The sequence below is a fragment of the Agelaius tricolor genome, unplaced genomic scaffold, assembly GCF_023055355.1.
Source record: "Agelaius tricolor isolate 1412-34295 unplaced genomic scaffold, bAgeTri1.0.p SCAF_2, whole genome shotgun sequence".
NCBI classification, from domain to species: Eukaryota; Metazoa; Chordata; class Aves; order Passeriformes; family Icteridae; genus Agelaius; species Agelaius tricolor.
In genome coordinates, this window is record NW_027269262.1 from 34,054,734 (window position 1) to 34,081,261 (window position 26,528).

Consider the following 26,528-nt stretch of genomic DNA (forward strand, 5'->3'; position numbering starts at 1 on the left):
ACGCTCAGACGCCTGCGGTTTGGTTCAGTGGTTTATTTAATCTAGCACACAGCAATACAGTAACAGCTACAGAGACCATATATACACGCACACCAAAAACGTACTTTAAATTTAAAAAAAACAACCAAACAAAGAAAAACAACGCCCATTCCATTAAAACAACTGTTTTCTGCTTGTGGAAAATGGAATGACCCAGTTTTTCCACAGAGATTTTAACTGCACGCTAACTGAACTGTCTCAGTTCAGGCAGCGGAAGAGCCTCAGTGAATTCTATTTCAGCCTCTGAATTCACAGCCTGGGCTGTGTTTTATAAAAACATAAAGGAGTTGCATTCCCACAACACCCATGGCATCACATTTAGGGACAAAGAATGAGAGAAAACCGTACCAGCCAGCACCTGATCCCCACAGGCCAGGCAGGGGAGAACTTGAGAACCTCCACACCTTTGCTCTGACTCCTGCTGCCCAAACGTGACACCTCTTCTGTACAAATACAGGCCAAAACCATTAGAAGAATATGTTACAGAAATAAACCAAACCAAAATTGATTCAAGCATTTTTGCCTATTCTGTTTACCTGCACCTAACACAGGCACTAAAGGCAGCTGTAACAGCATAAAAATTAAGGTCTGTACCATTATTAAGCTACAGATGGATGCACAAAGCAAACACTTGCATTTATTATCCAGAGTAGCCAGGCACATTAAAAACTGCTGCAGAAAAATACACACATAAAAACAAAGGGCTGCTTAGAGGCACTGCCCCACCAGTTTGCCAAGCATTGAGTATTTCCAACACGAGTACATTGCAACAGATGCAGATTCTACTTTATAAGGCCAACAAAGATAAATAACAAAACAAACAAAGCAGCTCAAAACAAACAGAACAACCAACATTTTGTCATCCTGCTGATATGAAACTACAGCAAGTTTTAGTCTGTAGCCTTCTCAGTTATCAGTTCGGACAGCTGCCTGTCATGGACGTTTCTCCATCAATGATCAAAGAGCACTGAATGGGTGGAGTGTTTGTGTACAGGATAGAGACATTTCTGCTCTAAAGGCAATTCATTCTTTTTTATTCCTAAATTAGCAATGGGTTTTGATATGTGGATATTTTAATGTCAGTCAAGTACATCAAAAGCCAGCCAAGAATTCACTGGAAACACTGAACTTTGTAGATTTATCATTTAGTCATTAATCTTAAAATCTCCTGAACAACAGCAGGCTACCTGCCCACTTCCTGTGTCATATCCAGACAAGAGAAATCCAGCTGAACTGACAGCTATTATGGCTGCAGGCTAACAGAAACCAGCAGTGAAAAATTCAAAGCAAACTGAGCTCATCCAAGTCTGAAATCCCCCAGGACTACAGAGATGCCAGATTTCTGTAGCAGCCAGGATTGCAGTGCAGAAGGTGGAAGCCCCACAGGCAGAAGTGCACAGTATTTATGGAGTTTTGCCACACCACAGATGAACACCATGCCCAAGCCTAAACAGCCCGCTAGGACACAGGGGTGCATTAGGAGAGCTGAGGGAGGTACACCTTTCTCAACCCCTGGCTTCAAAGGAGGCACAGCACAGGATTTCATCACTGTGAGCAGAAAAGTAAATATCAATCTTGCTAACCTGAGGAAAGGCTGAAGGAAGAGAAGCAAAAACTCATGGGTGCACCCATTTCCCAACTCCTAAAAACCCCTCAAATCTCTCAAATTAACTGAAAACATCTATTTCTGAGGTGATAGAATGGTTCCTGGCTTCCACTGTATGACAGACCAACAAACTGTTTTACATGGTATTATCAAACATTTATCTTGCTATTCAAGCTTTTTATTCAGCTGATGATTTGAGGCAGTGGATCAGAAATAGATTCTAACTGTTTTATTTCTGGGGTTTTTAAAGCTAACTAGGTAAGATAGCATAATTCTGTTATTTATTCATCATTAAAGAACTTTGACATGTTCACCTTCCCTGCAAATGCAGATTTATTTTGCTATTGGTTTTTTCAACCTTCTTCCTTCAGTGACATTCAGGGTGGTTAAACATATTAAGACTGTAGGCCTAAACTACATACTTAAGCATACACTTATTATCTTTAACACCTTGCTTCTCTAGATATGCTACCAAAGAAATTTTCTTATTTTGGATTTCTCAGCTTTAGTTCTTGCAAAAAAACATAGCACAGGTTTGTGTGCAATCACACTGAACTAGAGGTAGGCAGCTCTCCCACTCAGCTCATTTTCCCAAAGTAAATCAACACTTTACTTCAGGAAGCTTTTGTAGGAAATTACTGTTTATCTCAGCCTGTAGCACTCCTCCCCCTTGAAATCAAACAGGCTTTAATACACCTTTGTCACTTCAGGCAGCCTAAGTGGGATACAGCACTGCTATTTAAGTCTTTTTGATGGAATTCTTAAAGTTTTGGCAATTTAAGAGCTGGACTTTTGTTGCTGATTTGAGAAACCAGCAAAGAGCAACTCATATCAGAATGGATCAAACAAGTTAAACATTTGATGTAAACACTTAGAACATGGTTTTACATCAACTTGTTTGGAGTAGAAACGAACTGGAATAAGACACAGGAATCCAAAGCTACTGAGAGAACCAGCACCACCACAAAGGATGGAATGGACTTATCTGCCTTTCTGTATAACCCAGGTGGATGCAGAAGAGAAGAGCTTTTACCAATAAACATATGCTAACCATTACATGTCTTGTTCTTGTTTTACTTTGCTCACTGTGCTTGGTATCCACTGATTTTAATTGTGCTAAAATAAAAACCACTGTTGTTTTACTTCTTTAAACCAGCAAAACCATTGAAGTAAAAAACATCACGTATAATTACATACAGTAAATAAATTCAGTAAAAAAACAACCTACTCCCCCCCAAACAATACACACAATACAAATAATATAGATTTGGCCATCTTTTACTAAGTACCACTTTTCAAGTACCATAAGCAATGCTAAATCCCAAGTAAAAAAAATATAATTAAAAACAAACAAACGAAACCCAAACAAACCCCAAACTTTACAGTGTTCCTTTCTATCAGGCAAGAAGGGAGGGAAGTACACAACAACAAAGCACACCAACAAAAATATCTAGTCTTTATCAAATGTACCTTTCCAATAAGGAAATTCATAGAAAAAAAACCCTTACGCTTATAATTTAACACCAAGGTGTCTTCCTGGCAACCAGGATTACAAGTTTATGCTGAATACAATCTTATGTTCAAATACTGAGATAAGCAGCATTATCCCAAATCCCAGGAGAATCCCAGCATTCTGTAACAGGAAGTATCCCCACCGGCTACATCCATGGTCACTGGCATCATTGTGGAGCATTTCAGGTACCTAAACAAACAAGGAGGTTTTAAATACCTTCAAAAGAAGCAGCTGCTTCAAATCATTAATTCTTAAGCTGTGTTACACAAAATTCAAGTAGGTCTAGGCACTTACCATATCCACAAGAGCCACATACATGAACAAGCCAGCAGTAAGTGCAAATATCCACATTGAAACGTTGTCTGCATAATGACCAATGAGGATCCCAGTCGCCATCCCAAGATAGGCCAGCATAGCTGACAGAGCATTATAAAGCACAGCTTGCTTGACAGTCATACCAGCTTTTAGAAGGACAGCAAAATCTCCTATAACAGGGGAAAAAAAAAGCCAAGACAAAGTTTTCATTCTTGGGTAGGTACTGCAGTGTTGTCTTATTTACTAAGCTACTTTTATGCTGTTGTTTGCCTTATTTTTTTTCCTTCATAAAATCAGAAATCACTGAGGGACAGACTTTTCAAAGGTGCTCATGAACAACAAACAACACAGCAGCAAATACTGTACATTTAAAATTTTAAAGTCCTTGCATTTTTGAAAGAAGTAGCTTTTTGGTGAATCACAGAACATCCTGACTTGGAAAGGACCCACAAGGATCATCAAGTCTAACTCCTGGTCCTGCACAGGACACCCCAAGATCACACCATGTGCCCAGGAGCATTGTCCAAACACTCCTTGAGCACTCAGCCTTGGTGCTGTGACCACTTCACTTCCCTGGGAAGCCTGTTCCAGTGCCCAAACACCCTCTGGGGCAAGGGTTTTCACCCTCTGGGTGAAAAACCTTTTCCACCTTTCCTGACACAACTTCAAGCCATTCCCTTGGATCCCGTCACAGGAGAGATCAGTGCCTGCCCCTTGTCTTCCCCTCATGAGAAAGCTGTAGAGTGCAATGAGGTCTCCCCTCAGTCTCCTCCAGGCTGAACAGACCAAGTGACCTCTGCTGCTCCTCAAATGGGTTCCCCTCAAGCCCCTTCCCCATCTTTGTACCCCTCCTTTGGATGGTCTCTAATAGCTTCATATCCTCAAGCAGTTTGAATTTAAACCACCACTGTAATATGCTGCAGTACCTGACATGCCTGAATGTTCCTACAGTAAAATATTCCCACTCAATTGCATATTCAATTTATCATCCTGTAACTGCTTTGTACTCTTAATCTGTTTTGTAAATTTAAAGTAATTTCTTTATTAATTTCTGTAAATAATCCTTAACATCTTATTTTTACTTGACAGAATCATAGACCACCAGCCAGAAACAGATTTTCTGTAATTCAGAAAATATTTTTTCTAAACCAGAGTAATATAAGCTTATAAAGAATCCATTTTATTTTCAAATAATAAGTTATCTCCAGTTAAAGTAAACAAAAGCAATTTTCAAAGCTGATTTGAGTAATTTGTTACAACAGCTTTTCCTATAAGCTATTGCAAGATGAACTGGTATATTGCTTAGCATTAACAACTATTCAATTTTTTTTCCCAGCTAACCTCAACTAGTCCCATTTGTTTCAATTTTCCTATGCCATGTTCTCTGGTAAAGAAGGTACTTCCTATCAGTCTTCTGTTCTGATTAAAGAACTATGATGTAAATTTTAAAGGATTTTTGTTATTTCTAAAACCAACAGAACAGTTGAATCTAAAATTATCAGGTTCATAAGGATGAATTTACTTCTTATATATGAACTAACAACATTTAGTATGTGAAATTAATACAAGTTCCATGATTAGTATGAACAAGACTCAATTCCTTCCAACCCATAAAATCAGGTATATTTTCTCCATAATAACATATTTCTGTGTAACATTATTGTATAAATATATCAAACTGTTTATATAGAGAGAGTTTAAAGTTTACACATACTGGTTTACAAGCTCCATTAAATGAAACTGAATGTTCTCCCCTCTGGGGAATAAAACCTTCAAAAAAGTGAAAGCAAACTCCTCTTTCTTCATTCTATACACCAAGTGTGACTGTGACCGTGACAGCTGAGAAATAAACACCAGTTGCACATCCAAAATGATTTGACAACTGGAAAGATCAGCTTTGTCTCAAGTTCAATTAAGCACATCCATCCTGTTCTTACCAGCTGCCCTTCAAAAGGGCCAAATACTCAACTCATATTGTAAGACACGACAATAATCTCTCATGGGACTGCACACGAATTTAAATCACTTGAGCTTGAAAGCCAAACTGTTTCCAGAAAGATTTCCAAGTAGTTTCAAGTTTAATTTAGAGCTACAACAGTTCTTTGCAAGACTTAATGAAAAAGCAGCAAATGTTATGCAGAAAGTACTTTGACTAATCGTGACCTTCTTTTTAGCAGCACAAGCAGGAGAATAAAATTAAGGAGAGATGTGAGAAAATTCTGTCATGCATTCTCCTGCAATTCACAACTTATGTTATATACAAGGAGAATAAAAACTACAACTAAAGTAGACAGATAGACAGAAAATGCTGCAATTGCAAGAGACAGTTTTAACCAGAGTAGCTGAAATATTTAGATTTTTAAACTATTAATTCAATTTAGAAATGATTAAACAGTCTTTAAGTAAATCAGAGTATCCTTGAATAGAGAACCTGATACAGATAAAGTTGTCTGGTAAAATTTCTGTCCTCCCACATGCACCTGTAAGTACATACACGTGCAGCATATGGAAATGCTGGGGTCTTACCTAGTTCATGAGGTAATTCATGGCAAAATACAGCCACAGAAGTGCTTAAACCACTAGATAACCCTTCAGTAAAGGCTGCTCCTATGAAGAGACAGAAAAAAAAAGCAAATATTCAGACATATTCAGACATCAAGTGCAGAAGCACTGTTGCACATGCTTGTGTCATATTAGGACATATATTTCACTAAAATTTTAATTCGTGGAAGCATTTAAACTTTAACTGAACAGTTGTTTATGATCTTAAAGTCACAAAATTCTTCTTCAGAATCTTGCTGTTAAAGTAAACCACGTTTCACTACCTTATTTCTGAACTAAGCCAAATACATTCCAACACCACAATCCTTCCCAAAAAAATGCAATAAATGGAAATACCATCCAAAAATTACTTTTTTTTTTAAGATACAAAGGGAACAAAGCAGCTCAACTGCACCTGAGAGTCAGACACCTTAGGAAAGTCAAGACAACAATAAGAGGCTACAAAATCACAGTGACAGACCAACTTCTAAGCAGCATGCTTCAAGGTAAATACCACAGCAGGTTGCTTTTAAGTGGAGAAAAAAGGCCCCAAAACCACAAAAACCCCTAAACTACTCCAACAATCCTCATCTTTCTTGTCTTCCCTGCTCCTCCTGTTGCTTGCCATTTTTCTCATTTGGCAGTAGCTCAGGAGGACGCAGCACACCACAGAGCTGCAGCACAGCTCACACACAGCATGTCAGGTCCCCAGCTGCATGGAAAGCCTCACCAAGGGTGCAGAGCCACATCCAGCTTCCTCTTCAGCTGCTACCAGGAGCCTGCCAGCAAACATGCTGCCAACAAGCAGTCAAAGAGGCACAAAGCCATGTCACAGCGGCTGGCACACAAGGGACCCAGGAGAACTGCTCCCAGAGGAAGCACTACAATGGAAATTACTCCACTGGAGACAATCCCTTCTTTTCACTTACATGCTGACCTAACTCTTGAGGGACACACAGCTATCCAGGTCTTCAAGTGCAAGAAATGACTGATGCTCCTCCCTGACGTGATGACAGCAGCAGCACCATTATGTCTGGGATGTGTGCTGTGGCATCCAGGCAAGAGGATGCAGGATGTGGTGAGCAGGCACCTTTGTGATAACAAATGGGATGGAGAGAGTCTTCAGAAGAGGTTCTACAGAGGCAAAAGGCCAAGACCATCAGACTACAGAGGGAGGCAAGACCAAAGTAGCACTGGAACAGGAAATATGAACTCTGAGATGAGTAACATTTGAAAACAGTGAAGTCTGGCAACAGGAAGAATCTTCTGTCCCCACTGCAGCTTATTGATCTGAAGATCGTGGTCATGACTCTGGCAGCAGTGAGAGGGTGAGTGAGTCCTGCCTTGCCCAGCAGTTCAGTACATCAAATTAGAAGTAAAAAATGAAAGGAATTTTTTTTTTTTTTTTTTGGTGATAGGAGATTCTCTCCCATGCAGAAAAAAGACCTGACCTGTTGCCAAGGGAAGTCCATGGGTTGCCCAGAGCCTGCCTGAATGATGCTGTGGAGACACCACCAAAGCTTGTCTAGCCTGTCAGGGATAGATACCTGTTGTATTGCACTAAATAGTTTATTTAGTAGTTGTTTTGCACTGGGTGATGGGAAGTTTGAACTGGGTATGTTATGTCACGGAGATTGTTATTCCCCCTTTCTCATTACATGGTCTCTCCCCTATGGACCCCTCATTTCTATACACACCTGGTAGTCTGTCCCATGGGTACCCCTCCCCTTGCCCCTCCCCAATGGAATCCCATTGGCCATGGTCCTCTTTCCCTGCCCCCTTTCCCCTGGGGGATAAAACCCCACTGCAAAGGTAGCACACCCTCTTTTCTACCTGGGTGGTCGCCACCACCAGCAGTGTCCTGGCCCAAGCCAATAAACAGGATACTCGTCCCCACCTGGAGAAGAGCACTTCTTGTCTCTTTCTTTCTGTCTATGCAAGTCCCTGTGGGCCAGAGTCTGAGCTAGCCGGGTCAAACTCATACACAGCCCAGAGAGCCACAGATTACTGCAGATACCAACTGCCTACAGGGACAGAATGCAATTCACTTTGGAGTTTTTTTGGCTACCTCCATAGAAGGGTTCCTTGACCACAGAGAGCTCCAGTATAAAAGTATGTGTGAATTGCGGTTCCATGTGTCTGTTCAGTCTCTTAGTCAATCAGAGTAACACTAGGAATAAGGTTACAAATCATCTAACCAAGGAAAGGTGGTAGATAAGCCTACCTATGAACAAAGGACACCACCATTCACACAAAGAGTCTTTAGCTGTGGAGGTCACAGCACTGGGCACACAAACCAGGATGTTCCTTAAGTGTATTGGTAATAGTTTCCTACTATAGATGACACAGAAGCCAGCCAGGATTAGCATTGTAAATTGACCTGCTGCTCAAAAACAAGAAAAAACTGATGGCAAATACAGCAAAAAAAAAAAAAAAAAAAAAGACATCTTGTGAGCACGAGGTAACTGAGTTCAGGACAGAGGAGGAGGCTGGAAGAGGAAGAAGCAAAATTAAGACTCTAGGCTTTAATGAAGCAGATTCTGACTTATTTAAGGAATTGCAGTGTAGGGAATGAGTCAAAAGAGATAATGTGGCCAGAAGGGGTGGCCAGTTTGTAGAGCACAGAGATACACACACAAACAAGCCTGTTTGTGCAGGAACACTTGCAGAAGATGTGCCCAGCTAAGCAGCGTGTCCTAGTAAATTAAGATTCAAAAAAGAAGCACACAAGAATTAGAAACAAAGACTGGGAACTTAGCAAAGAAGCTAAAAGCAGTGGAACTAAAGGGAGGGAGACCAAAGCCCAGCTTGATCTAAAACTAACAAGACTCCAAGGACAACAAGAAACAGTTCTACAAGAATGTTAGCGGAGAAACAGAGTTCATGAAAAATTCCCATCTGTTGATAGATGAGGAAGGGAAATAAGCAGTAGACATAACAAGAGGCAAAGCACCAGCACAGCCTTCACCTCAGTCTTTTTCAACAAAGCCAGATCCCAGCTCCATTCCAGAAAGAGACATCAAACCACAGAAGCAACAGTTCAGAGAAATGCAGAAAAACCTGGAAATGCTCAGGTGCATCCCAGGATGAGACTCACCTGAGGGTACTGACAGAGTTACTAGTGTGACTAAAAAGCTGCTGTCAATCATGTGTGGAAAACCATGGCTATAGAAGGCCCCACTGGAACTCTGGGAAAAGGATAACATTATTCCCATCTTTAAGAAAGGACTCGGGAGTGGTCAGTGTCATCTCAGTTCCTGAAAAGATCATGTGGAATATCCTCTTAAAATCCCTCTCCAAAAGCTGCATCCAGCTTGAGGAAATAATTGATCATACAGATGGTGAATACAACAGAACTTCAGCAGGATTTCTGACACTATCTCCTACAGCAGTCTTTCCTGGGCAAAGAGGAAATACGGGCTTGCACACTGACTGGACTGCTGGGCCAACAGGGCCTGAAGGCTGGTAAGAAAGAGAGCCCACCAGGACAGAAACTGCAACCCATTTTCTTCAGTATCTTCACTACCTGGATAGAACAGATGGCACCAACAGCAAATTTAGGGGAAAGCAGGGAGAAAGTAAGGGCAGAAGTGACACACCAAGCACTAGAGCTTTAGACAAGACCATAGCAAACTTAATTCTTATGAAGTTCAAAGAGAAAAAGTAAGAAGTAATTAAAGTACAAGCTTAAATATCAAGAATATCTCTTTTTATTTATTCACTGCTAAAAAGAAGTCCCGAAATGTTAACAAATCAAGATGAAATTAATATATCTGGCATTATCCCCTCTCAAGATGCTGATTTATCTTAAAATATACTTTTAAGACATGACTTCTCTCAAAAGCTGAAGGAAAAAAATATCTATGCAAGACTAGCATAAAAAGTGTTCTGCATTTTACTTATTTAGTTGTAATTACACATAAAAGTTCAAATCACAGATGATCCTTTTCCATAAATGAGTCAGATGCAACAGTTCCACGCCTTAATAAAAAAATAAGCACTTTTAAATCTTGTTCCTACATGATTAGCACAACAGATTTGAGGAAAAAATAACGAATGGAACTTATGAATAACAAATCACATGAAGTGAATGAACTTAAATGAAGGGTTATGCTGGCTAAAGTTGTCTTTACAGAAGCGTTCACTTCTTCTTTAAAATACAGATTAACTACTACACAAGTAGCATTGGCATTTTCACAACACCATCAAATTGATGGTTTCCCATAATACTTTTAAGCACAAACAGAACTGAAAGAAACCCATATTTCCATTAGCCTGAACAAGCTACACAGCAGGACTTCTGAAAGCTATTGCTCTCACTTGTTCAATAAGCCTTTATTAACCTTTCTCATACTTTTCCCTTCATAACTATAAAGTCATAGCTCCTTCCCAAATCTCCCTAATGCCAAGAGGTAATTGATTCTGTGTCATTTGTATGCAAATCTTCCTTCTACCACATTTTTCACTACTGATCCGCTCAAAAATTTACATTTCATGCTTCAACTTTCATCAAAAATGAGATTAAATCAGAAAGTCTCTTTTCACATTACACTTTGAATTGACTGAATCTGAACAACTGCAAATATTGCTGTGAGAAAATAGTTATTATTGGGTTTCCTCTTCAAACAAGAACGAATTTTTTCCTACAATAAAATGTACAGAAAGACTGATACTGCTGAATTGCCTCCAGTATGCTAAACAGCCTGGAAATGAATCCAATACCTGTAAAGATTAGTCCTAAATACAATGGTCAAGATAAGGAAAGATTAGCCTAAGTACTGAAGATTATTGATTTGACTTCACTTTCTGAGACTTACTTTAACCTTTTAAATTCAATATACCTGTAATCTAGTTCTCCTTCTAAGAAAAACATGAGAGTTCCCAAACCTGACCTTCCAGGCAGAAGTCCAAAACAAAGTACTCAATCTACTGTTTTTGTGATAAAGAAGTATTTTCACTGAAGCATTATCAAAAAAGATTGAGCAACTACACGCATTAAGGGGAAAATAGGGGCATGAACTCAGCAGAAACAAAATGTTTTTTTACAAGTAAAATAACTGTTTATACCTGTTCAATTTTTTAAAAACTGGACTATTATGCTCAATTTTAGGAACAAGGTTTTGAGTATAGTATGACCACTGTTTCAGAAAATAAAATTTTCAGGCTAAAACAGATTGAAACCAGGGCCTCATCTCCCTATCCATCAGTGCTCTGGAGGAATCCTGATGTGTAACCAGGGCCAGTACAGGCAGGCAGGCAGACAGACATGCCAAGTATAGAACCTGACCCTGCTGCAACACAAGAGAAGATGAAAGAGAAAAATAAATAAATCAGGCAATGGTACCAGTGGCCTGATGGAAGTGAAAAAAACACAATTACTATGTTAAAAAATACAAGCTTGTCCTAAAAACAACTAAAATTTTAAAAAATTGCTGAGCACTTGCAGGCATAAACTCAATCTTAAATATTTTTATAAGCCTAGCTTTAGTTTTGAGACATGTTAGCTTTAACTCTCCAAAAGCAGGAAATGAAGTCCAGTTTATGGATTTTCTAAAGAAACACAGCTGCAAACACATAATTACTGTTTCATATATCACTTACCTCCAGTTTGTTAAGCTAGAGATTTTTCTTACTTATTAAGATGACGCTCTGAGAAAAAAGTTTAGACTTTAAAGATCCTCTGCTAATTAGCTACATCCCTAACAGAGGTAAGAGACAGCTAGAAGACTTCACTGCCTTCACAGCATCCGAGTTAGCACTTACCAATTGCCAGTCCATCACTAAAATTGTGCAGCCCATCTCCCATGATCACCATCCAGGCCAGAGTTGCTATGCCCGCGTCCTTCAGCTCCTCGCGCGAGTAGCGCTGACTGTGACTGTGGGGATGGTGGTTCTGGTGATGGTGGTGGTGCAGAATGTGATGGTAGTCATGGTGGTGGTGACTCAGATGATCTGTCTGTCCCAGAGTATCGTGCAAGTGAGAATGGCATTTGTTTCTGCAGCCCCTGGACACATACTCGTTGTCAACCTCCTCTTGATGAGAATGAGCTATCATCACTTCTTCTTCCTCTTGTACCGTTGGCTGCTGAGAAATGAAGTTTGATGGATCTTGAGAGTCTGTCCCTAGATAGCCCTCAGGCCCTGTTACAAAAACCCAGAGTACAATGTTACACATTTTTTAAATCACCTAAGAAGCAAGGATACAATAAACAGTTTGGCTATGTAAAGCAGCAAAGAAGTTTAGAAGTTGAGACTGATAATCCAATTTCTTGAACCAGAAGATTTTTTGAAAACGTTTCTACAACTTATTCAGATTTTAGAGATAATTCCCAATAGGTGAAAATAAGGAAAACTTTTAGTTTCTGTCCCCTACTACTGAAGCAGCTCTTACATTATGGACACAAATGCTTCCTAAAAGGCAAAAAAACTTTTCCTCTAAGACTCACTGCAATTTAAACAACAGCAAAAGGCTCCAAGTCCCAGTCTCACAGCATGAAGACTGTTAGTTCAATTACTTCAGAAAAATCAAGTATCTGAGAAGCATGTGCCATTTAGTAATCTCAGGGCTAAAGAAAAAGGATGCAGAAGAAGATTACGTTATAGATAATTTTGGAAAGTCCTGTATTTCAAAACAAATACAGGCACTTGAGTTTAACACCTAGAAAATAAACACTAAAAAACAAAGTTATCAATATAGACAATGAAATACCCTCATATAAACATTGCTGACACACCACAGTTGGTTCTTGTAACTAATTGCTGAAACTTGAAAATTCTTCCTCTGCAACTAAATTAATAAATTTTTTTCTACATTACAGACAAGTATTTCATTAGTTAGAAAATTACTCTGAAAAACAGAACATCTCTTTTATCAACAACAGCTAACAAGTAATTTGTCTGGTGTGTTTTGGCTTAAAGCATGATCTTGGGGATAACATGGTCATTTGCACTCTGAATGCTGAATTTCAAGTATTGTCTACAATTTGGTAATATTACATTTATAAATAAATAATCAAACTAACAAACAGAAATCTAAATAATGAGTCACGCATATAACATCTAGCAGTCAAAAGAGAAGGGTAGGAAGTGTAGCTGTATTGCAGCTTTCACAGAATGACTTCAACTTCTGCTGCTAAATGCAGAATTAAAAGGCTTAAAAGTCCCAAAACTGCGAATTCACTACTTCTAACCCACTGATCCTTTTCAAAGGAAAGCAGCAAATAGACCTAGTGCTCCACATATCAGCAGACAGACAGGTTTTGCTTTGAAAATAATTCAAATAGGCAGTGTTCCAACCTACAGTAAGAAGCAGATCTACGAGCTGCCATCAATCGGGTGTTTTTTAAACAGTGCTGCCACGAAGCAACAACTGTGTGCTATTAATGAGACTTACGATCATCCGGATCCAACTTTTCTTCATTTGCTGAAAACTTCTTACTTTCTCCATCATCTTCATTTTTTTTCTTATTCCAAAAGAAAATACTGCAGTTATGAATATTTTACTTATTTTTCAGGATATACATGAGCAACATTATACTCACAACACTTATGCAGCCTGCACAGAAAGAGGACAACATGGAGGCCCATATAAAGATTAGAAACCTATTAAAGTAGGATGACAGAGGTTCCTCAGGCTCCATAGGAGGGGACAAAACACAAAACAAAACAAAGAAGATCATAAACAAACAAACCAACCCACACACACAAATGCCCTACATTTTTCACAAGAAATAAGCAGAAGGTTTTCATCTGAGAAGTGAAATGCATCAAATGGTGACTAATTTATTCCACACATTCTTTTCTATCATAATGTCAGTATGATGTTTTTTTTATAATGTACAGAAGGAAAACCAAGTAAAATCTCTCCTCCTTGCCAACTTAAGTCTGTATCACAACAATTTATGACCAGTGACTCAATATCTAGGAAGGCATAATTAGTCTAACAGGAAATCCATTCCTTGTGGCTGGGAGGAGACAAAATTCTTGCTTTGCTTGAAACTCATCATGTTCTTTCCTGTCAAACAAATTTAACTAGAGATAGGGAAACCACAGTTGGTTTAGCTTCAGTATAAACCACACCAACACAACCTCCCATCAAAGATCAAAGAGCTTACATGGCATCTTCCCTGCAACTACTGCCTTAATGACCAATTTAATGAGAAAACTAAACAGAGATTATCAGTCTTCGAGGTAGCCTAGCAATTAGCTATTTTTAAACTAAGTAATTAGTATTTACTAACTTTCCTCAAGCAAGGCTTAGGATTGGTCGGAACCAGATGACCTTTAAGATACCTTCCAAGTCAAACCACTCCATGATTCTATTCTATCGCTAACTTCTGCTTAATTTTTCTTATTGAGTCAATTTTGATATCATTCTTTATTCCTGGCTACACAGGTCTTTAAAGAACTGTTACGAGTAATTGGCAAGTTCCCAACACTAATGACCTGCCAAAATTCAGTTATTTACCTTACACATAAAAACCAGCATAACAAACTGAGAGCTGCATTTTTGGGGGAGAGAAGGGAAAGCACCAAGGGGCTTGACAGACTGTTTCCTCATGGAATGCTATTCCATAAAGTCACTTTCTAGAGTATACTTGGATTTTTATTTATGTAAGAATTTACTGCCAACCCTTACCTGTCTGTGCAAGTGCCCTCCTCAACAGCAGTACAATAAGTGTACAAACTTATTGCATCCAGGATTAGAATTACAATATTAATAAAACCAGTTCAGATAGTTATAAATGTCTCAAGATGTCAGAAAGAAGTCAGTAATGAAGTGAGTTCTTAAGTCACTCTGTTAAAATTGAAGATGCAATTGGACATTTTCTTATTAAACAATTCACTGCAATGTCAAACCCTGTACTATATTGTCTGGCTATGGAAATAGCCCTTAATAAAAGGTTTAGAAGTGTATGTGTCCCTAATAAAAATGACATTCTAATACTAACCCAGTCAGCCATTGCTATTAAATCAAAAGATATATGATATTCATGGGAGGTTTTTTAATAAGTGTTTTCAGAAATGACCATGTAATACAGTAGGGCTTCAGAGTAATAGTCTCCTTACCTTTTTCTTCTTGTCTTTAAATTGCTTTATTAAAGTGATCAAATGCTCCACTAGAAACATGAAGTACAAGCCTCCAAGTGCTGTAAGTCCTTTCCATGTAGAATCCAGGTAAGCATTCTCCTCTGTACTTTGAAAAACAAGATGTTTGTACATAGAGCCTTTTTGGTCAAGCAGAGGCTTTTCGTGGTGATGGTGATGGTTTCCATGAGACTAAGGGGAGAACAAAAAGGAGAAAGTCATTATATTCAAAAGAAATGTAATGTAAGAAACATAAAAAGTATTCTTCACAAAATTTTCCTCATGTCTGGAGTCCAGTCTTGACAATTTTCACAGGGCAAATGCTCTGCTTACAGACTCAAACAATTACAAAGGAATCTGTTGACTGGAAATTTGTTGATAGGAAGAAACATTGCAAGGACTGAGCACAGGCCTACACACTGAAGCTGCATGGACACTGCTTAATCCAAGGTGTACAGCTGTCCCCACACAAACTCCTCACACCACCAAGGAATCCACATTTTAAGCAGTGGTCACAGCCAGCACATCAGTTAGCTTCCCATCTAAGAAAACTCAGAGATGTAAAACAATTTTTTCTACAAGGAAGTTGGCTGTAATTTCTTTCTTTAAAGAAAGTCTGACACTTTCCCTGACCTTACTGGATACAGGTATGATCAGAAATAAAAAACCTTTTTGCACATCTCATTCACACGGGTTTTGATTTACATAACCTTACACAGCAAATACAAAATTAACTGAAAGGAAAAAGAACCACCTGCTGGATTACAGGTAGGACTGGGAAACCACAGAATCTGCAGTCACTTTTATCCATTTTATTTGATAGCTGAAGCAAGCTACTTTTGCAGGGGGAGAATGTCTGTCTAAGAACCTCAAGAAAGGTAGAAATTTAGCAATCATATTCCCATTTCACTGTCCCTATTACATAACAGAAATTCCAAAATCTATCAAGTAGTATTTTCCCCAGGACTTCAGAAATTATGGATTCTGGTAAAAAAAGAAAAATCACAGTGGGTAAGCCATCAGCATAAGTGGCATGTAACAAAAAATAGTTGATTATTCATTTCACATTTAAAGTGTTCAGTGAGCAATTTCCACTACCTCTAAAGTCTATTAAACTGGCGGGAAAAAGGGGCAGCACTGCAATAAACCACTAAGAAAATTTATGCAAAATTCTTGCATTCAAGGAACAATAAAGGGACGCGGCAGTCCATATGACTAAGAACAGGAAATAGAGAGTGGGATAATGCCATGAAGCTCTTGAACTTTTAAAGACTGTGAAATGAATAATACAGATGTTCCAAATGGAAAACCTTCCTATCAAACAACCTGCATAACAAGGTTGAGAAATGACTCATCAAATGGGTACGAGCTAATAGGGCACTAATACATACAGCTGTCAAGTTCTCTGCTTGGAGATAATGAATGAAACAGTAATTAATACTTACATGTGGAAGGAGGTGTAAGAAGGCATCTCCACTCAAGGTCCCCACAGCCAATGCCACAAGGAAACTCAGAAGAAATTTGAAAAATACTCGATTCATCAGTGGTACCAATATAACACCCAGCAAGGAAAGAAAGCTGATGACGGAGATGGATATAAAGCCACCAATCCAAGCTGGCAAAAAAAAATTTAAAAAAAAACAACAACAATAAGTAACAGCTGATTACATGACTTTGTTTGCTTAATGTTTCTGTTATCAAACACACCTGATCATTCAGTTAATCAGATGTTAACAAAAAGTATGCCACAAAGATTTCTCTCTAATCTTGGTGAAGTGCCAAAAGAAAACGACACTTCTTACAGCTATGAAATAGGTTTCTTGGATTTTATAACCAACATAAACATTTTTTCATTAAGCTTTGATGTTACAAAAAAAAAAAACCCAAAAAACAGCCTACCTATTTGCAGAGAAAAACTTTTTGGAGGAGTTTCAGCTTTTTCACTAGTAGCATGGACTATGCAGTACTTGCCATCGATCTGGTTAATAAGAGCTGGGCAGAGATAACTAAATTCTGTAGCAGTCAACAATACTTGAGTGCCTATTCCATGAGACTGCATCAGTTTGGATGCATTGGAGCACTGTGGAAAGAGACAAATTAAAGATTAACCAGAAGCAAAATACCATGATACATCTTAAAAGGACTCCTCTTCCCACATTAATTGAAATGCAATGGGCACCACATGAAAGCAGCTATATCAACACAACTCAAAAACTGGTAACAAACCCATTTAGTAAAAACTGTACTTCCACCCCAACCCTGCCCCAGAAAGCTGGTTTGGGAGTCTGGATAGATGACATGTAATTATTACTCATTCTCAGCACAAATGGGTCAGATGCTTTGATGTACAAACAGCAAAAGCCTAACACTTTTCAGTCAGTTTTAAAGGCCACATAAGGAAGCATTAATAAGGTCAAATAACCTTTCGTGGCAGTGACTGCTGTGGAACGTCTTGTACAGAGCGTGTTGTACATACACTCCCTCGAGTAAATAGCTCCCCACTGTACAACCTACACACGGTCTCAGTGGGTTTAAAGAACAGCAGAACTTCTGCTTCCACAGTGCAGAACACAGCAGCAACTTGTGAATTCAGCACCCACCATCACATGCCACGCAACTCCCACTCAGGGTTACCTGGCATGGCTGCAAACATTAAGATCCTACTTGCTTTTCAAAGCCTTTAATGGAAAAGGATCTGACCGTTTAAGAAAAACGTCTACAACACAACTATGCTCTTTATCAGTGCTAATTTTATACTATTTTAAAGTAACATGTGACACTTTGCCACAATCTTTTTCAGAGATGTTTACATACAGTTGTTAGATGGAGAGGGAAGGTGTTAGAGGAGGACGGTTCTACACTATCACACAATGTGAGACAGCTTTGATAAGAATCACAGTACCTTAACTTGATTTTTTTACTTTCACTCCATTAATAGGAAAACAAGACAGATTCCTGATCTAAGGCAGAACTGCAAGTTTAAAACTGTAGATGTTTTTCAGGATTAGTATCAATTTATTTAATATTTAGTAAGTTAAATATATAAATAATAAACGCATTAAACCAAGAGTACGTTTATACTTAATTTTCCTCTGAGCTTGTGAACATAACACCATATTCCCACAAAATGTTAAGTTCCAAGGAAAGTTGTTTGCATGTGTTCGGCTACAGGTATTGTTACACCACAAAACTTGCCACCCAGGTAAACAATAAGCACCTGAAAAATAAACCATGACAACATTCCTGGTGGATCTGGATTCCTGAGAATACAACAGAACTGGCCTCACCTCTTGAGTGGTCTGTTTTTTCAGCTTAGAATAGAGGTAGCTCCCTCTCTCCAACTCCTTGGGAGAAGCACGAGACTCGTTGGCCTTCGTGGCACCCAGCCAGGTGCCATTGCGGCCCCCTGTGACATTAAGGGCACCAGGGCCAGCCGCACCCACACGAACAACTGGCTTGGCTTCCCCGGGCTGCACGTCCTGGAGCTCAGCGTGGCCGCCTGCGGAAGTGATGACGGACGCCGGGATCTCATGGAGCGCGTTCTTGCTGCGCACAAAGTTCTGCTGCCGCTCCACGCCCTCGCCCTTGTGGGGCTCCTTCCCGTGGCTGCTCCTGTGGTCTTTGCTAGCATCAGACTCGTGGCTTGGACAAGCAGTCTTCTCAGAGCCTTTACTCAGTGAAACATGATTATGATGAGAGTGATGGTCGTGGTCATGGTCGTGATGGTCATGATTGTGGTCATGATCATGACTGTGGTCATGATCGTGGTCGTGATCGTGGCTTATTTTAATCCTTTTCATTTTATCTATACCTATGTTCTGCAGCAGTTTTCTAAACCCATCAATTGACAGAGAGTTGTTTTCTCCATAACGATTAAAAAGTTCTTGAAGGTGCAACTTCTGTATCAGTCCTGCCAAGTCAGTATTAACACCCACTGTCTTTTCTGAAAAAGCTCTCTCTGATGTATGCACAACAGTAGCCGTCTCCACTCCATGATGATAGCTTTCACACAGCAGTATGGAAAATGATACAAGGAAAATAACTGATACTGTACTCTCCATTGCAGTTCCTTTTCCGCACAAAAATCTGGAAAAAGAGGAAAATTTAAATAGCTTGCACAAAACCAATCACATTATCCTCTGTAACACACAATCATAATTTGTTAAACAAAAAAAACACCACAACAAACAAAACCAAACCCTGCTCAAAGTACCAATGCAGCAAGAGACATTTAAATTTCTTACACATTCAGCACTTCTCCCAGATGTGTTGCCTCGGGCACAGAAGAAGCTGAATACCACAGTGAGGTAGGTCACTGGCCATGAACACCTCCCCAGGTGCCAGCTTGCCTTTGTTTAGCTCTGCCTGAATCACTGCTAACATGAGAGCCCTCAAGGGTGCACCAACTAAGTTCTAGGTTAGGGTTTTCTCCTGCTTAAAAGAAGCCCTGCAATTTCTGTCTGAGCAATGAATAAGTCATATAAATTACACATTCCTGCTTAAAAATCGAAATTCCCAACCCTTCATCACTGGATTTCCCGGAGGTTTTGGCAAACCAGCTGGGCAAGTGTTTCCAGCACTCCACAAAAATCTGGCTTTTTATGTTGTCACGTTCTGCCTTTGTTTTAACATTAGTGTGGCACGGCTCCTTTCACTAGGCAGGCAGGCCATTGGTGCGGACCAGATGCTCACAAGTGTGAGCGTTTGTGTGTTTCATTCCACAAATACTCCAGCAGGGCTACGAATTAACTGCTATGGAGACTGCGAGCAGGGCAGTGCTGCCTCAGCCCTTTTCCAGGGCAATGAGGAGAACCTCCGTTTTCAAAATATTAGTCAGCCTGGAAAACCCCATTACCGCCGCCGGAAACAGACGAGGGGACCTCGTCATTGCCCATAAGTAACTGAAGGAGGAATGCCAAAAGGATGATGGATCCCGGCTCTTCCCGGTGGTGCCCAGCAATGGGCCAAGAGGCAACGCGCAGGAACTGATGCACAGGGAGCGGCCTCGCAATATGAGGCAGCAGTTTACTGTGCGGGTGACCGAGCACTGGAACAGACTGTCCAGAGCGGGTGAGGAGTCTCCCTCACGGGAGAACTGGAACACATGAGTTCAAGAACCGTCTGGGCGCAATCCTGTGCCACGTGCTCTGGGATGACCCTCCCGGAGCGGCGCGGCTGGACCAGACGTTCCACCGCGGTCCCTCCCAACCTGTCCCACCCCACGACTCTGTGACCCGCAGGAGCCGCTCAGCGCCCGCGGCCCCCGCGGCCACCCCGCACCGGCGGAGCCGGCCCCGGCTGCCCTAAGCGCGGCGGCTGCGGCGGGGCCCGGGCCCGGGCCTGGCACACACCGCCCCGCGAGAGGCCGCCGCAGCAGCAGCAGGAGGAGGAGGAGGAGTGAAGAGGGGGAGGAAAAGCAGCCCGAGGTTACCTCTGCCGCCGCTGGGCCGGGCTCAGCCGCACCACCGCCGCTGCCCGCCCGCGCCGGCCGCGCCGCGCCGCGCCCCTTCTCTTCCCTTCCCCTCCTTTCCCTTCCTTTTCCGGGTACGGCGGCTCCAGCGGGGCGGAGCCGCCTCACGTGAGGCCTGAGCGGCCGCGGCCTCGACGGAGCCGCCCCCGGAGCCTGCCAAGGGCGTCCCACTGCTCCTGTCCGCTGCCAGGGCCCGGGGCAGAGCCCGCAGCAAGGAGGAGGTGGCCCGGGAGGAAGGCTGGATCTCGAGAGCCTCCCTGTTTCAGAAATCACTGATGTTTGGACTTAGGGTTTCGCGAGAGGTGTGAATAATCCCCAAAGAGATGAAAGGATGAGAGTCAGAGAGGTCTTTTCCTCCCAGAAAACACGAGTCATTCAGGGCTGGCAGCGCTGTTTTGGATGACGGCGCTGGGTGCGGTAGCATTCCCTGAGGGCTTGGAAAGGGTTTTGTGCAAGGACTCCCGGTGTTAAAAAGAGTGCGTGTGTGGGCAGGCCAGGGCCGGAATCGGCCTGGCCGGTTGTGAGCCAAGGGTGCGGTAAATGGCGAGGGATGTCGGGTTTCCACGGCATCCACAGGGCCTTTGCGGTGAGCGCTGTTTGGTCAAAGCTGTCATTATAATTAATGATCTGGCAGAAGTATCACTCTGTGCACGAGTGGACAAAGAGACCGTAAGAAAGGACTGAGATCACCATGGAGAAAGGCTTGAAACTTACTAAAAAAACATGTTGTTCCCTTCTGAAAAAACATACTGTATTTTTCAAATGTTCCTTTGCTGTACCACGTACCTGGTCATGAGCCCTTCACCTCCCTGAGTCCCAGGCACAGGCTCTCCTTACACTTCCCGAATCTTTCTCCAACATTTCCAGAGTTTTTCTCTCTATCACCACACGATTAATATTGCTGGTAAAGTGGGTGCAGTTGTGCTTACCCATGCCCGCTGCCTCTGAATTTGGCCTCTCTGGTGTGATCAGTTGGTAAGGTTTTTCAGCTTGCTGGAGTGTGAAGGCAGCACTGAATCCTGCCCTGGTATCTGGCTTTACTGATGGCTTCTGAATGTTATGACAGTGACTTAAACTTAACATCGAAACCATTCTCAGCCATTTTTCTCCTGCTGCCTGCACTCCTGACAGTGCCACCTTGCTCACCAGTCAGGAGGTGACAGATGTCTCTTCTTTATGTCTAATACCTCCCACTCGCTACTGAATTAAACCTCTTTGTTCATGAGTTCAGCTGACTGAAGGACAGAAGGGAAGTATGCATTGTGAACAACTTCAGAAAAAGAGAGCAGCACATCAGAAGGTTATGGATTTGTTCCATGCACTTGCTTTTGAAGTATTGAAAAAAATTCTGTGTCATTCAACCCTACTCTTTTTTTTTTCCCGAAGGAAGAGAGTGAGGCCATAAATACAGGAATGAGTAGGGTTTGTGTGTTTAGATTTTTTTTGTTTGTTTAATGCTAATTCATTTTGCAGGACTACTATTTACCAGATGCCTTTCTATTATTTCAGTTACACAACATTTATGCCTAAGATGCTAATGTTAGGCATTTTGTTGTGGATTTTCTTTTTTTAATCTTTTGAAATTACAGCTGCTACATGATGCAGCCTCTTTTTCTAGCCTTTTGAATGCATCGACTGCCTCTGTTTCATTGTGTCAAATCTGGAGTTTCCCCTCACATCTTTTCAAGGTCATTTACAAACCTAAGTGTTGGAGCTTAGGTCGCACAGAACAGATCTTCAGTGCTCTTTACCTTTTTATTTAATTTGAGTAGTTAACATCCATCAACTAGGCAAAAAAAAAAAAAAGAAAAAGAATCCATTACAGTAATAACAATTCACCTAAAACACTTATTTGCAGTAAAACTTGAGGTCAGGTCTGTTTTACCTGAACTGCTCCCAATATGTTTATCTTATGGTAAAATTAAAGTACTTTAACAATTTTTTCCCATTCTGTTATTTAGTGTTTTAGTCTGAATACATATTCAGCCGTGGGCTCTGGAGTAGTTACGTAGTGATTACATAAAACAAAGGTCTTGGTGACCCATGTGGATGGCTTAATGCATGTAAAAAAATCTGTCAGCCCTGTGGACAAATGGGAAGCATTAATTAGAGAGTTGGTGGGGAGCAAACCAGGCAGCAGCTTGATTGCTGTCTTAGTCCATCATGGAACTGCATCTTAATATAGCCTGTAGCTCCAGGCCCCTGTTACAATAAGGGTACATTTGGAATTGAAATGATCATCTTCATTGGGATTTTTGGGGGGTTGTTTGTTTGTTTTCAGGAGGTGTCAGTCTTTTCAGCATGGAAAATGGATGAGGAAGAAGAGGATGGAAGTGGAAAACCTTGTACAATAATACCACATGTTTAACTGATGTGATTGGTGTTGCCCAAAAATGTCTTGATTGCAGTGCTGAGTGTGTGCCAGTGTAAGTGCCTCAAGCCTTACCAGTTAGGAACCATTAAGGAACCTGGCTGTTGGTGCAGTTCCAGTCTCTTAGCAAGGCTTTATCACAGCTGTCTTGTGTGAGCTCAACATTATGCACTTAATGGAGGTGATGATAGGGAAGTGGGCCTGAGCTTGATGCTGGGAACCACCCTTAAGTGGCCCTTGTAAGCCTCTACCCCTAAAAGTTTCTTGAGATTTGGAAAGTTTTTTATTTCCTTGCCTTTTAACTTTTTATGGAGAACAGCTATGTGATTAGAGATACGAAATGTTTTATAAAATAAATGAGAAGTCTGAAAGTTAAAAAATTTGGTTTTATTTTAAACTGCAAAGTTGTTAGCATAACATTTCTGGACAGCTGAAACTTCACACAAAACTCCCATCTCTTTCTTTAAAACCTCCAGTAATCCTTCTATTCTATTAACAACACTTCACAATTGTAAAGAAATCCCTGAATCAGGAATTCCTTGTTAGTGTTCTAATAGGTTCCTCTTTTCAGTACTGTGCTGAACAAGTTGGCAATTACATATTTGATGTTATTGTATTCTGAGTCCTAAAAGTACATTTTATTGTAGCAATGTCCTTTATTTGTTTGCATGTGCGTTTGTTTGCATGTGGTGGTTTTCAAAATCCTTAGAATTGTGTTTGGAAAAAACAAAATTAGTATTGCTGGTCATGTCTCCCAAATGGCTACAGATTTTCTTCAGCCTGTAAGCTGAGCTTTGGAGGGGAGTTTTGGTTTCTTTTGGTTTTGTTTTGGTTTTTTAAATTAGCATAAATACATAACTGTAAATTCTTAAGTAAAAAACCATATATGAATATATGCCAGTACAAAATTCCTTATGTAAGAATCTCCATGACCTTCCTTTGTGCTCCTGCCTGTCTTTAGTGGCTCATTCTCATGTCAACAAATTCTTTTCTGAAGACCTCTCTGAAACACAGAGGTTTTAGCTGAAGAAATAATTATCTGGAAGCTTCACAGCAAGAGCACTGGATCCTTTTGTGCTGTGCTTAGCTGCACAGATGTCTGGGGAGGCACTAACTGCCAGGGTGGGGCTCTGACTTGTATAATATATTTTCTTACAAAGCATGGCTATAGACATGACCTGCTTGCAAATAATTTCTGGAGAATAAGCCCTGAAATGATGGAAAATAGTAAAGAATAGAAATAAAATATCAAAGTTAGGCTATTTCCTCCTGCAGAGGATCTTTTGCCTTTAGCCTGATCTGTCAGTTATTGAAGTCTGTGGAAAAACTCCCTAGGGATTTGAACATATGATCACAGATACTTAGAAACCAAAACTTTGCAGTTTGGGTCTGCTGCAATTTTTGTATTCAGTAATTTTGATTATATTTTGTGTTCTTCAATGCTTATGATGCATGTAGAATATCAGCATTGAAAATAATTTGTAAACTGTTGAGCTGTGCTTGATAATGTAATGATATAACACCACAAAGTATCTTTGCATAAACAGTGTGTGGGGTTATCAGAGGCTCATTGCCACGAGCGCAGAGGAGCAGTGACACGAAGGGCAAACTCCAGTGACCAAGTCACTGTGCCTGAGGGAAATGCCCTGATCTGCATGCAGGACTGTCAGAGGAGAAGGATCAACCTTGGGACCAAGTGTGAAATTCACCAGACAACTTAAAGGAAGAAGCTGGCTGGATCATTACAGACATCCCATCACCCTGAGAGGGACATTGAAACCGTTATGGGATGCAGGGACAAATTCTTGGGATTATGCAAGGCTTAATATAAAATGTTAAGGAGAAGGACCCAGGTGATTTGAGAAGGGATAAAGACAAGATAGGAAAGAGATGTCAAATAAGGCCAGTTGGGTGCTGGTAAATAGTTTAACATGGTCTGCTGCTTTCCCAGCCTTGTTGCTGAACTCCATTGGTAACTTTGTGAATGAGGGTCTGTCTGTTCTGTGTGGATGGATAAGTAAGTGCCAGTGGCTGGAGAGGATGCCAGGAGTTTCAGGGGCCCTTGTTTGTTATACCTGCAGCTGGAAAGACAAATGTGTGGAGGTCTGAGTGCCAGCAACTGGACAGGTGGCCATAAGTATGGCATAGGTGTCTGTGTGCTGAAGTGACAGCAACTGGAAAGACTGGAGTGTGTGCATATTGGGTGGGTGGGAACATCAGTGTGTGTAATTAATTACTAATGAACATTAAGAGGGAGGTCCAAGCCAGCTGTTGGAAGGACCCATGGAATTAGGGGATGAGGCTGTGAGAGAGCCTGTTTGTACCTTGCCTGTTTGAGGCAAGTGTCAGGCCAGGGGATTGGGAAGCTGGGTATAGATTGGCTAAGCCCAGAGAGAGCCACAGGGTGTGTGTCAGTGTGTGTGCAAGTGTGCACATGCTCCAGTGGGTCTGGGAGCCAGCAGCCTGTGTGGCTATGGGCCTCAGGGGCTTTTATGTCCAGGTGCCAGCAACTGGAGACACCAGAAGATCAGGCAGCCAGTAACTAGACAGATGGAGTGTCTAAGAGCAGCTGCTGGAGGGATCTGTACTATATCCATGTGTGCATTCCTTGCTCACAGGCTTTCATCCTAATCAGCCAGATGGGGAAACAGGATGTGGGTGCCAGTACTGTTGGTGATTGCACGGGGGCTGTGTTTTGGTCTGTGTGTCTGTGTGACTGGCCCTGTGTGGGTACAGTGCATCTCCACCCTTTTTTGAGAAAACCTGCTCAGCCTCACTGCTGCGGGAACCAGAGTGGCAACAGCCTGGCCTCTACTGGGTAATTGTTGTTGTTTGGGTATTGTGGTGGTATTAGATCTCAGATGCAGAAAGGCTGAGTTTTCAGAAAAAGAGTGTAAGCAGCAGCCAAGTATACCAGAAAAGAATATGGAGAAAATTATTAAGAAAAAAAAATACATAAACACTTCCGAGAAACCTATTCAGAATTGCAGAAAAGTGTACTTTGTTATATATACACAGTAAAATAATATGCAATAATTTTACATGTTCCTGTAGGTGCTATTGACTGTAAGAAGCTGAAGGAAGAGAGAAAAAGCATTTATTCATGCATGGCTTGCTTTTCAGTAGCATAAGTTATTATGTATCTTCACAGGAGACTTTACTGCATAATTAAAAGGTGTCCCAGGATGGAGATTCTGTTCCTTTCTGCCATAGAAATATAATAGTTAAAGTGTCTGAGTACAGTTTATCATCTGGTGCTCAGAGCTTTTATTTACTTCTAGAAGTTGCCAAAGAAATTCTGCATCATAGAATGTGCACGTTTTGTGTGTATCTAAAATACAGGGGTAGCAATTATTTAATCAGCAACTTTCAGCTTAGTTAGAAAAAGTTATATTTAAACAACACAGAAGCAGTAGCTTCCTTATTTATTTGTTCCTTTTTTACACATTTGATTGTGTAAATAGAAGGTTGAATTTTAAATGGCCTGGCTCAGTCAGCAAAGATGGGTTGCCAACTTCACTGAGTTAGCACTGGGCTTTCAATACTCATTGCCTTCACTTTTTTACCTGAGCCAACCATGCAACAC

General features: G+C 40.9%; 1 protein-coding gene across 1 annotated transcript; it reads right to left on the reverse strand.

Moving 5' to 3' along the window:
* Nucleotides 1-18: 18 nt before the first annotated feature.
* On the reverse strand, nucleotides 19-20,684 carry SLC39A6 (solute carrier family 39 member 6). Its single transcript, XM_071455642.1, has 10 exons — nucleotides 20,533-20,684; nucleotides 18,389-19,187; nucleotides 17,001-17,181; nucleotides 16,547-16,716; nucleotides 15,084-15,293; nucleotides 13,408-13,477; nucleotides 11,778-12,155; nucleotides 6,000-6,080; nucleotides 3,453-3,643; nucleotides 19-3,347 (listed from the first exon to the last, which is right to left on the reverse strand). The coding sequence occupies exons 2-10, from the start codon at nucleotides 19,160-19,162 to the stop codon at nucleotides 3,195-3,197; spliced, it is 2,208 nt and encodes a 735-aa protein (XP_071311743.1). The 5' UTR covers nucleotides 19,163-19,187; nucleotides 20,533-20,684; the 3' UTR covers nucleotides 19-3,194.
* Nucleotides 20,685-26,528: the final 5,844 nt, after the last annotated feature.

Excerpts from the sequence above, each read along its gene's own strand:
- SLC39A6 (XM_071455642.1), bottom strand. The coding sequence starts at position 19,162 with ATGGAGAGTACAGTATCAGTTATTTTCCTTGTATCATTTTCCATACTG. Across the intron at positions 16,717-17,000 it reads AAGTTTTTCTCTGCAAATAG|CTTGGATTGGTGGCTTTATA; the intron begins GTAGGCTGTTTT and ends TTTTTTTGCCAG. Across the intron at positions 15,294-16,546 it reads TCTTACACCTCCTTCCACAT|TCTCATGGAAACCATCACCA; the intron begins GTAAGTATTAAT and ends TTCTCCCCTTAG.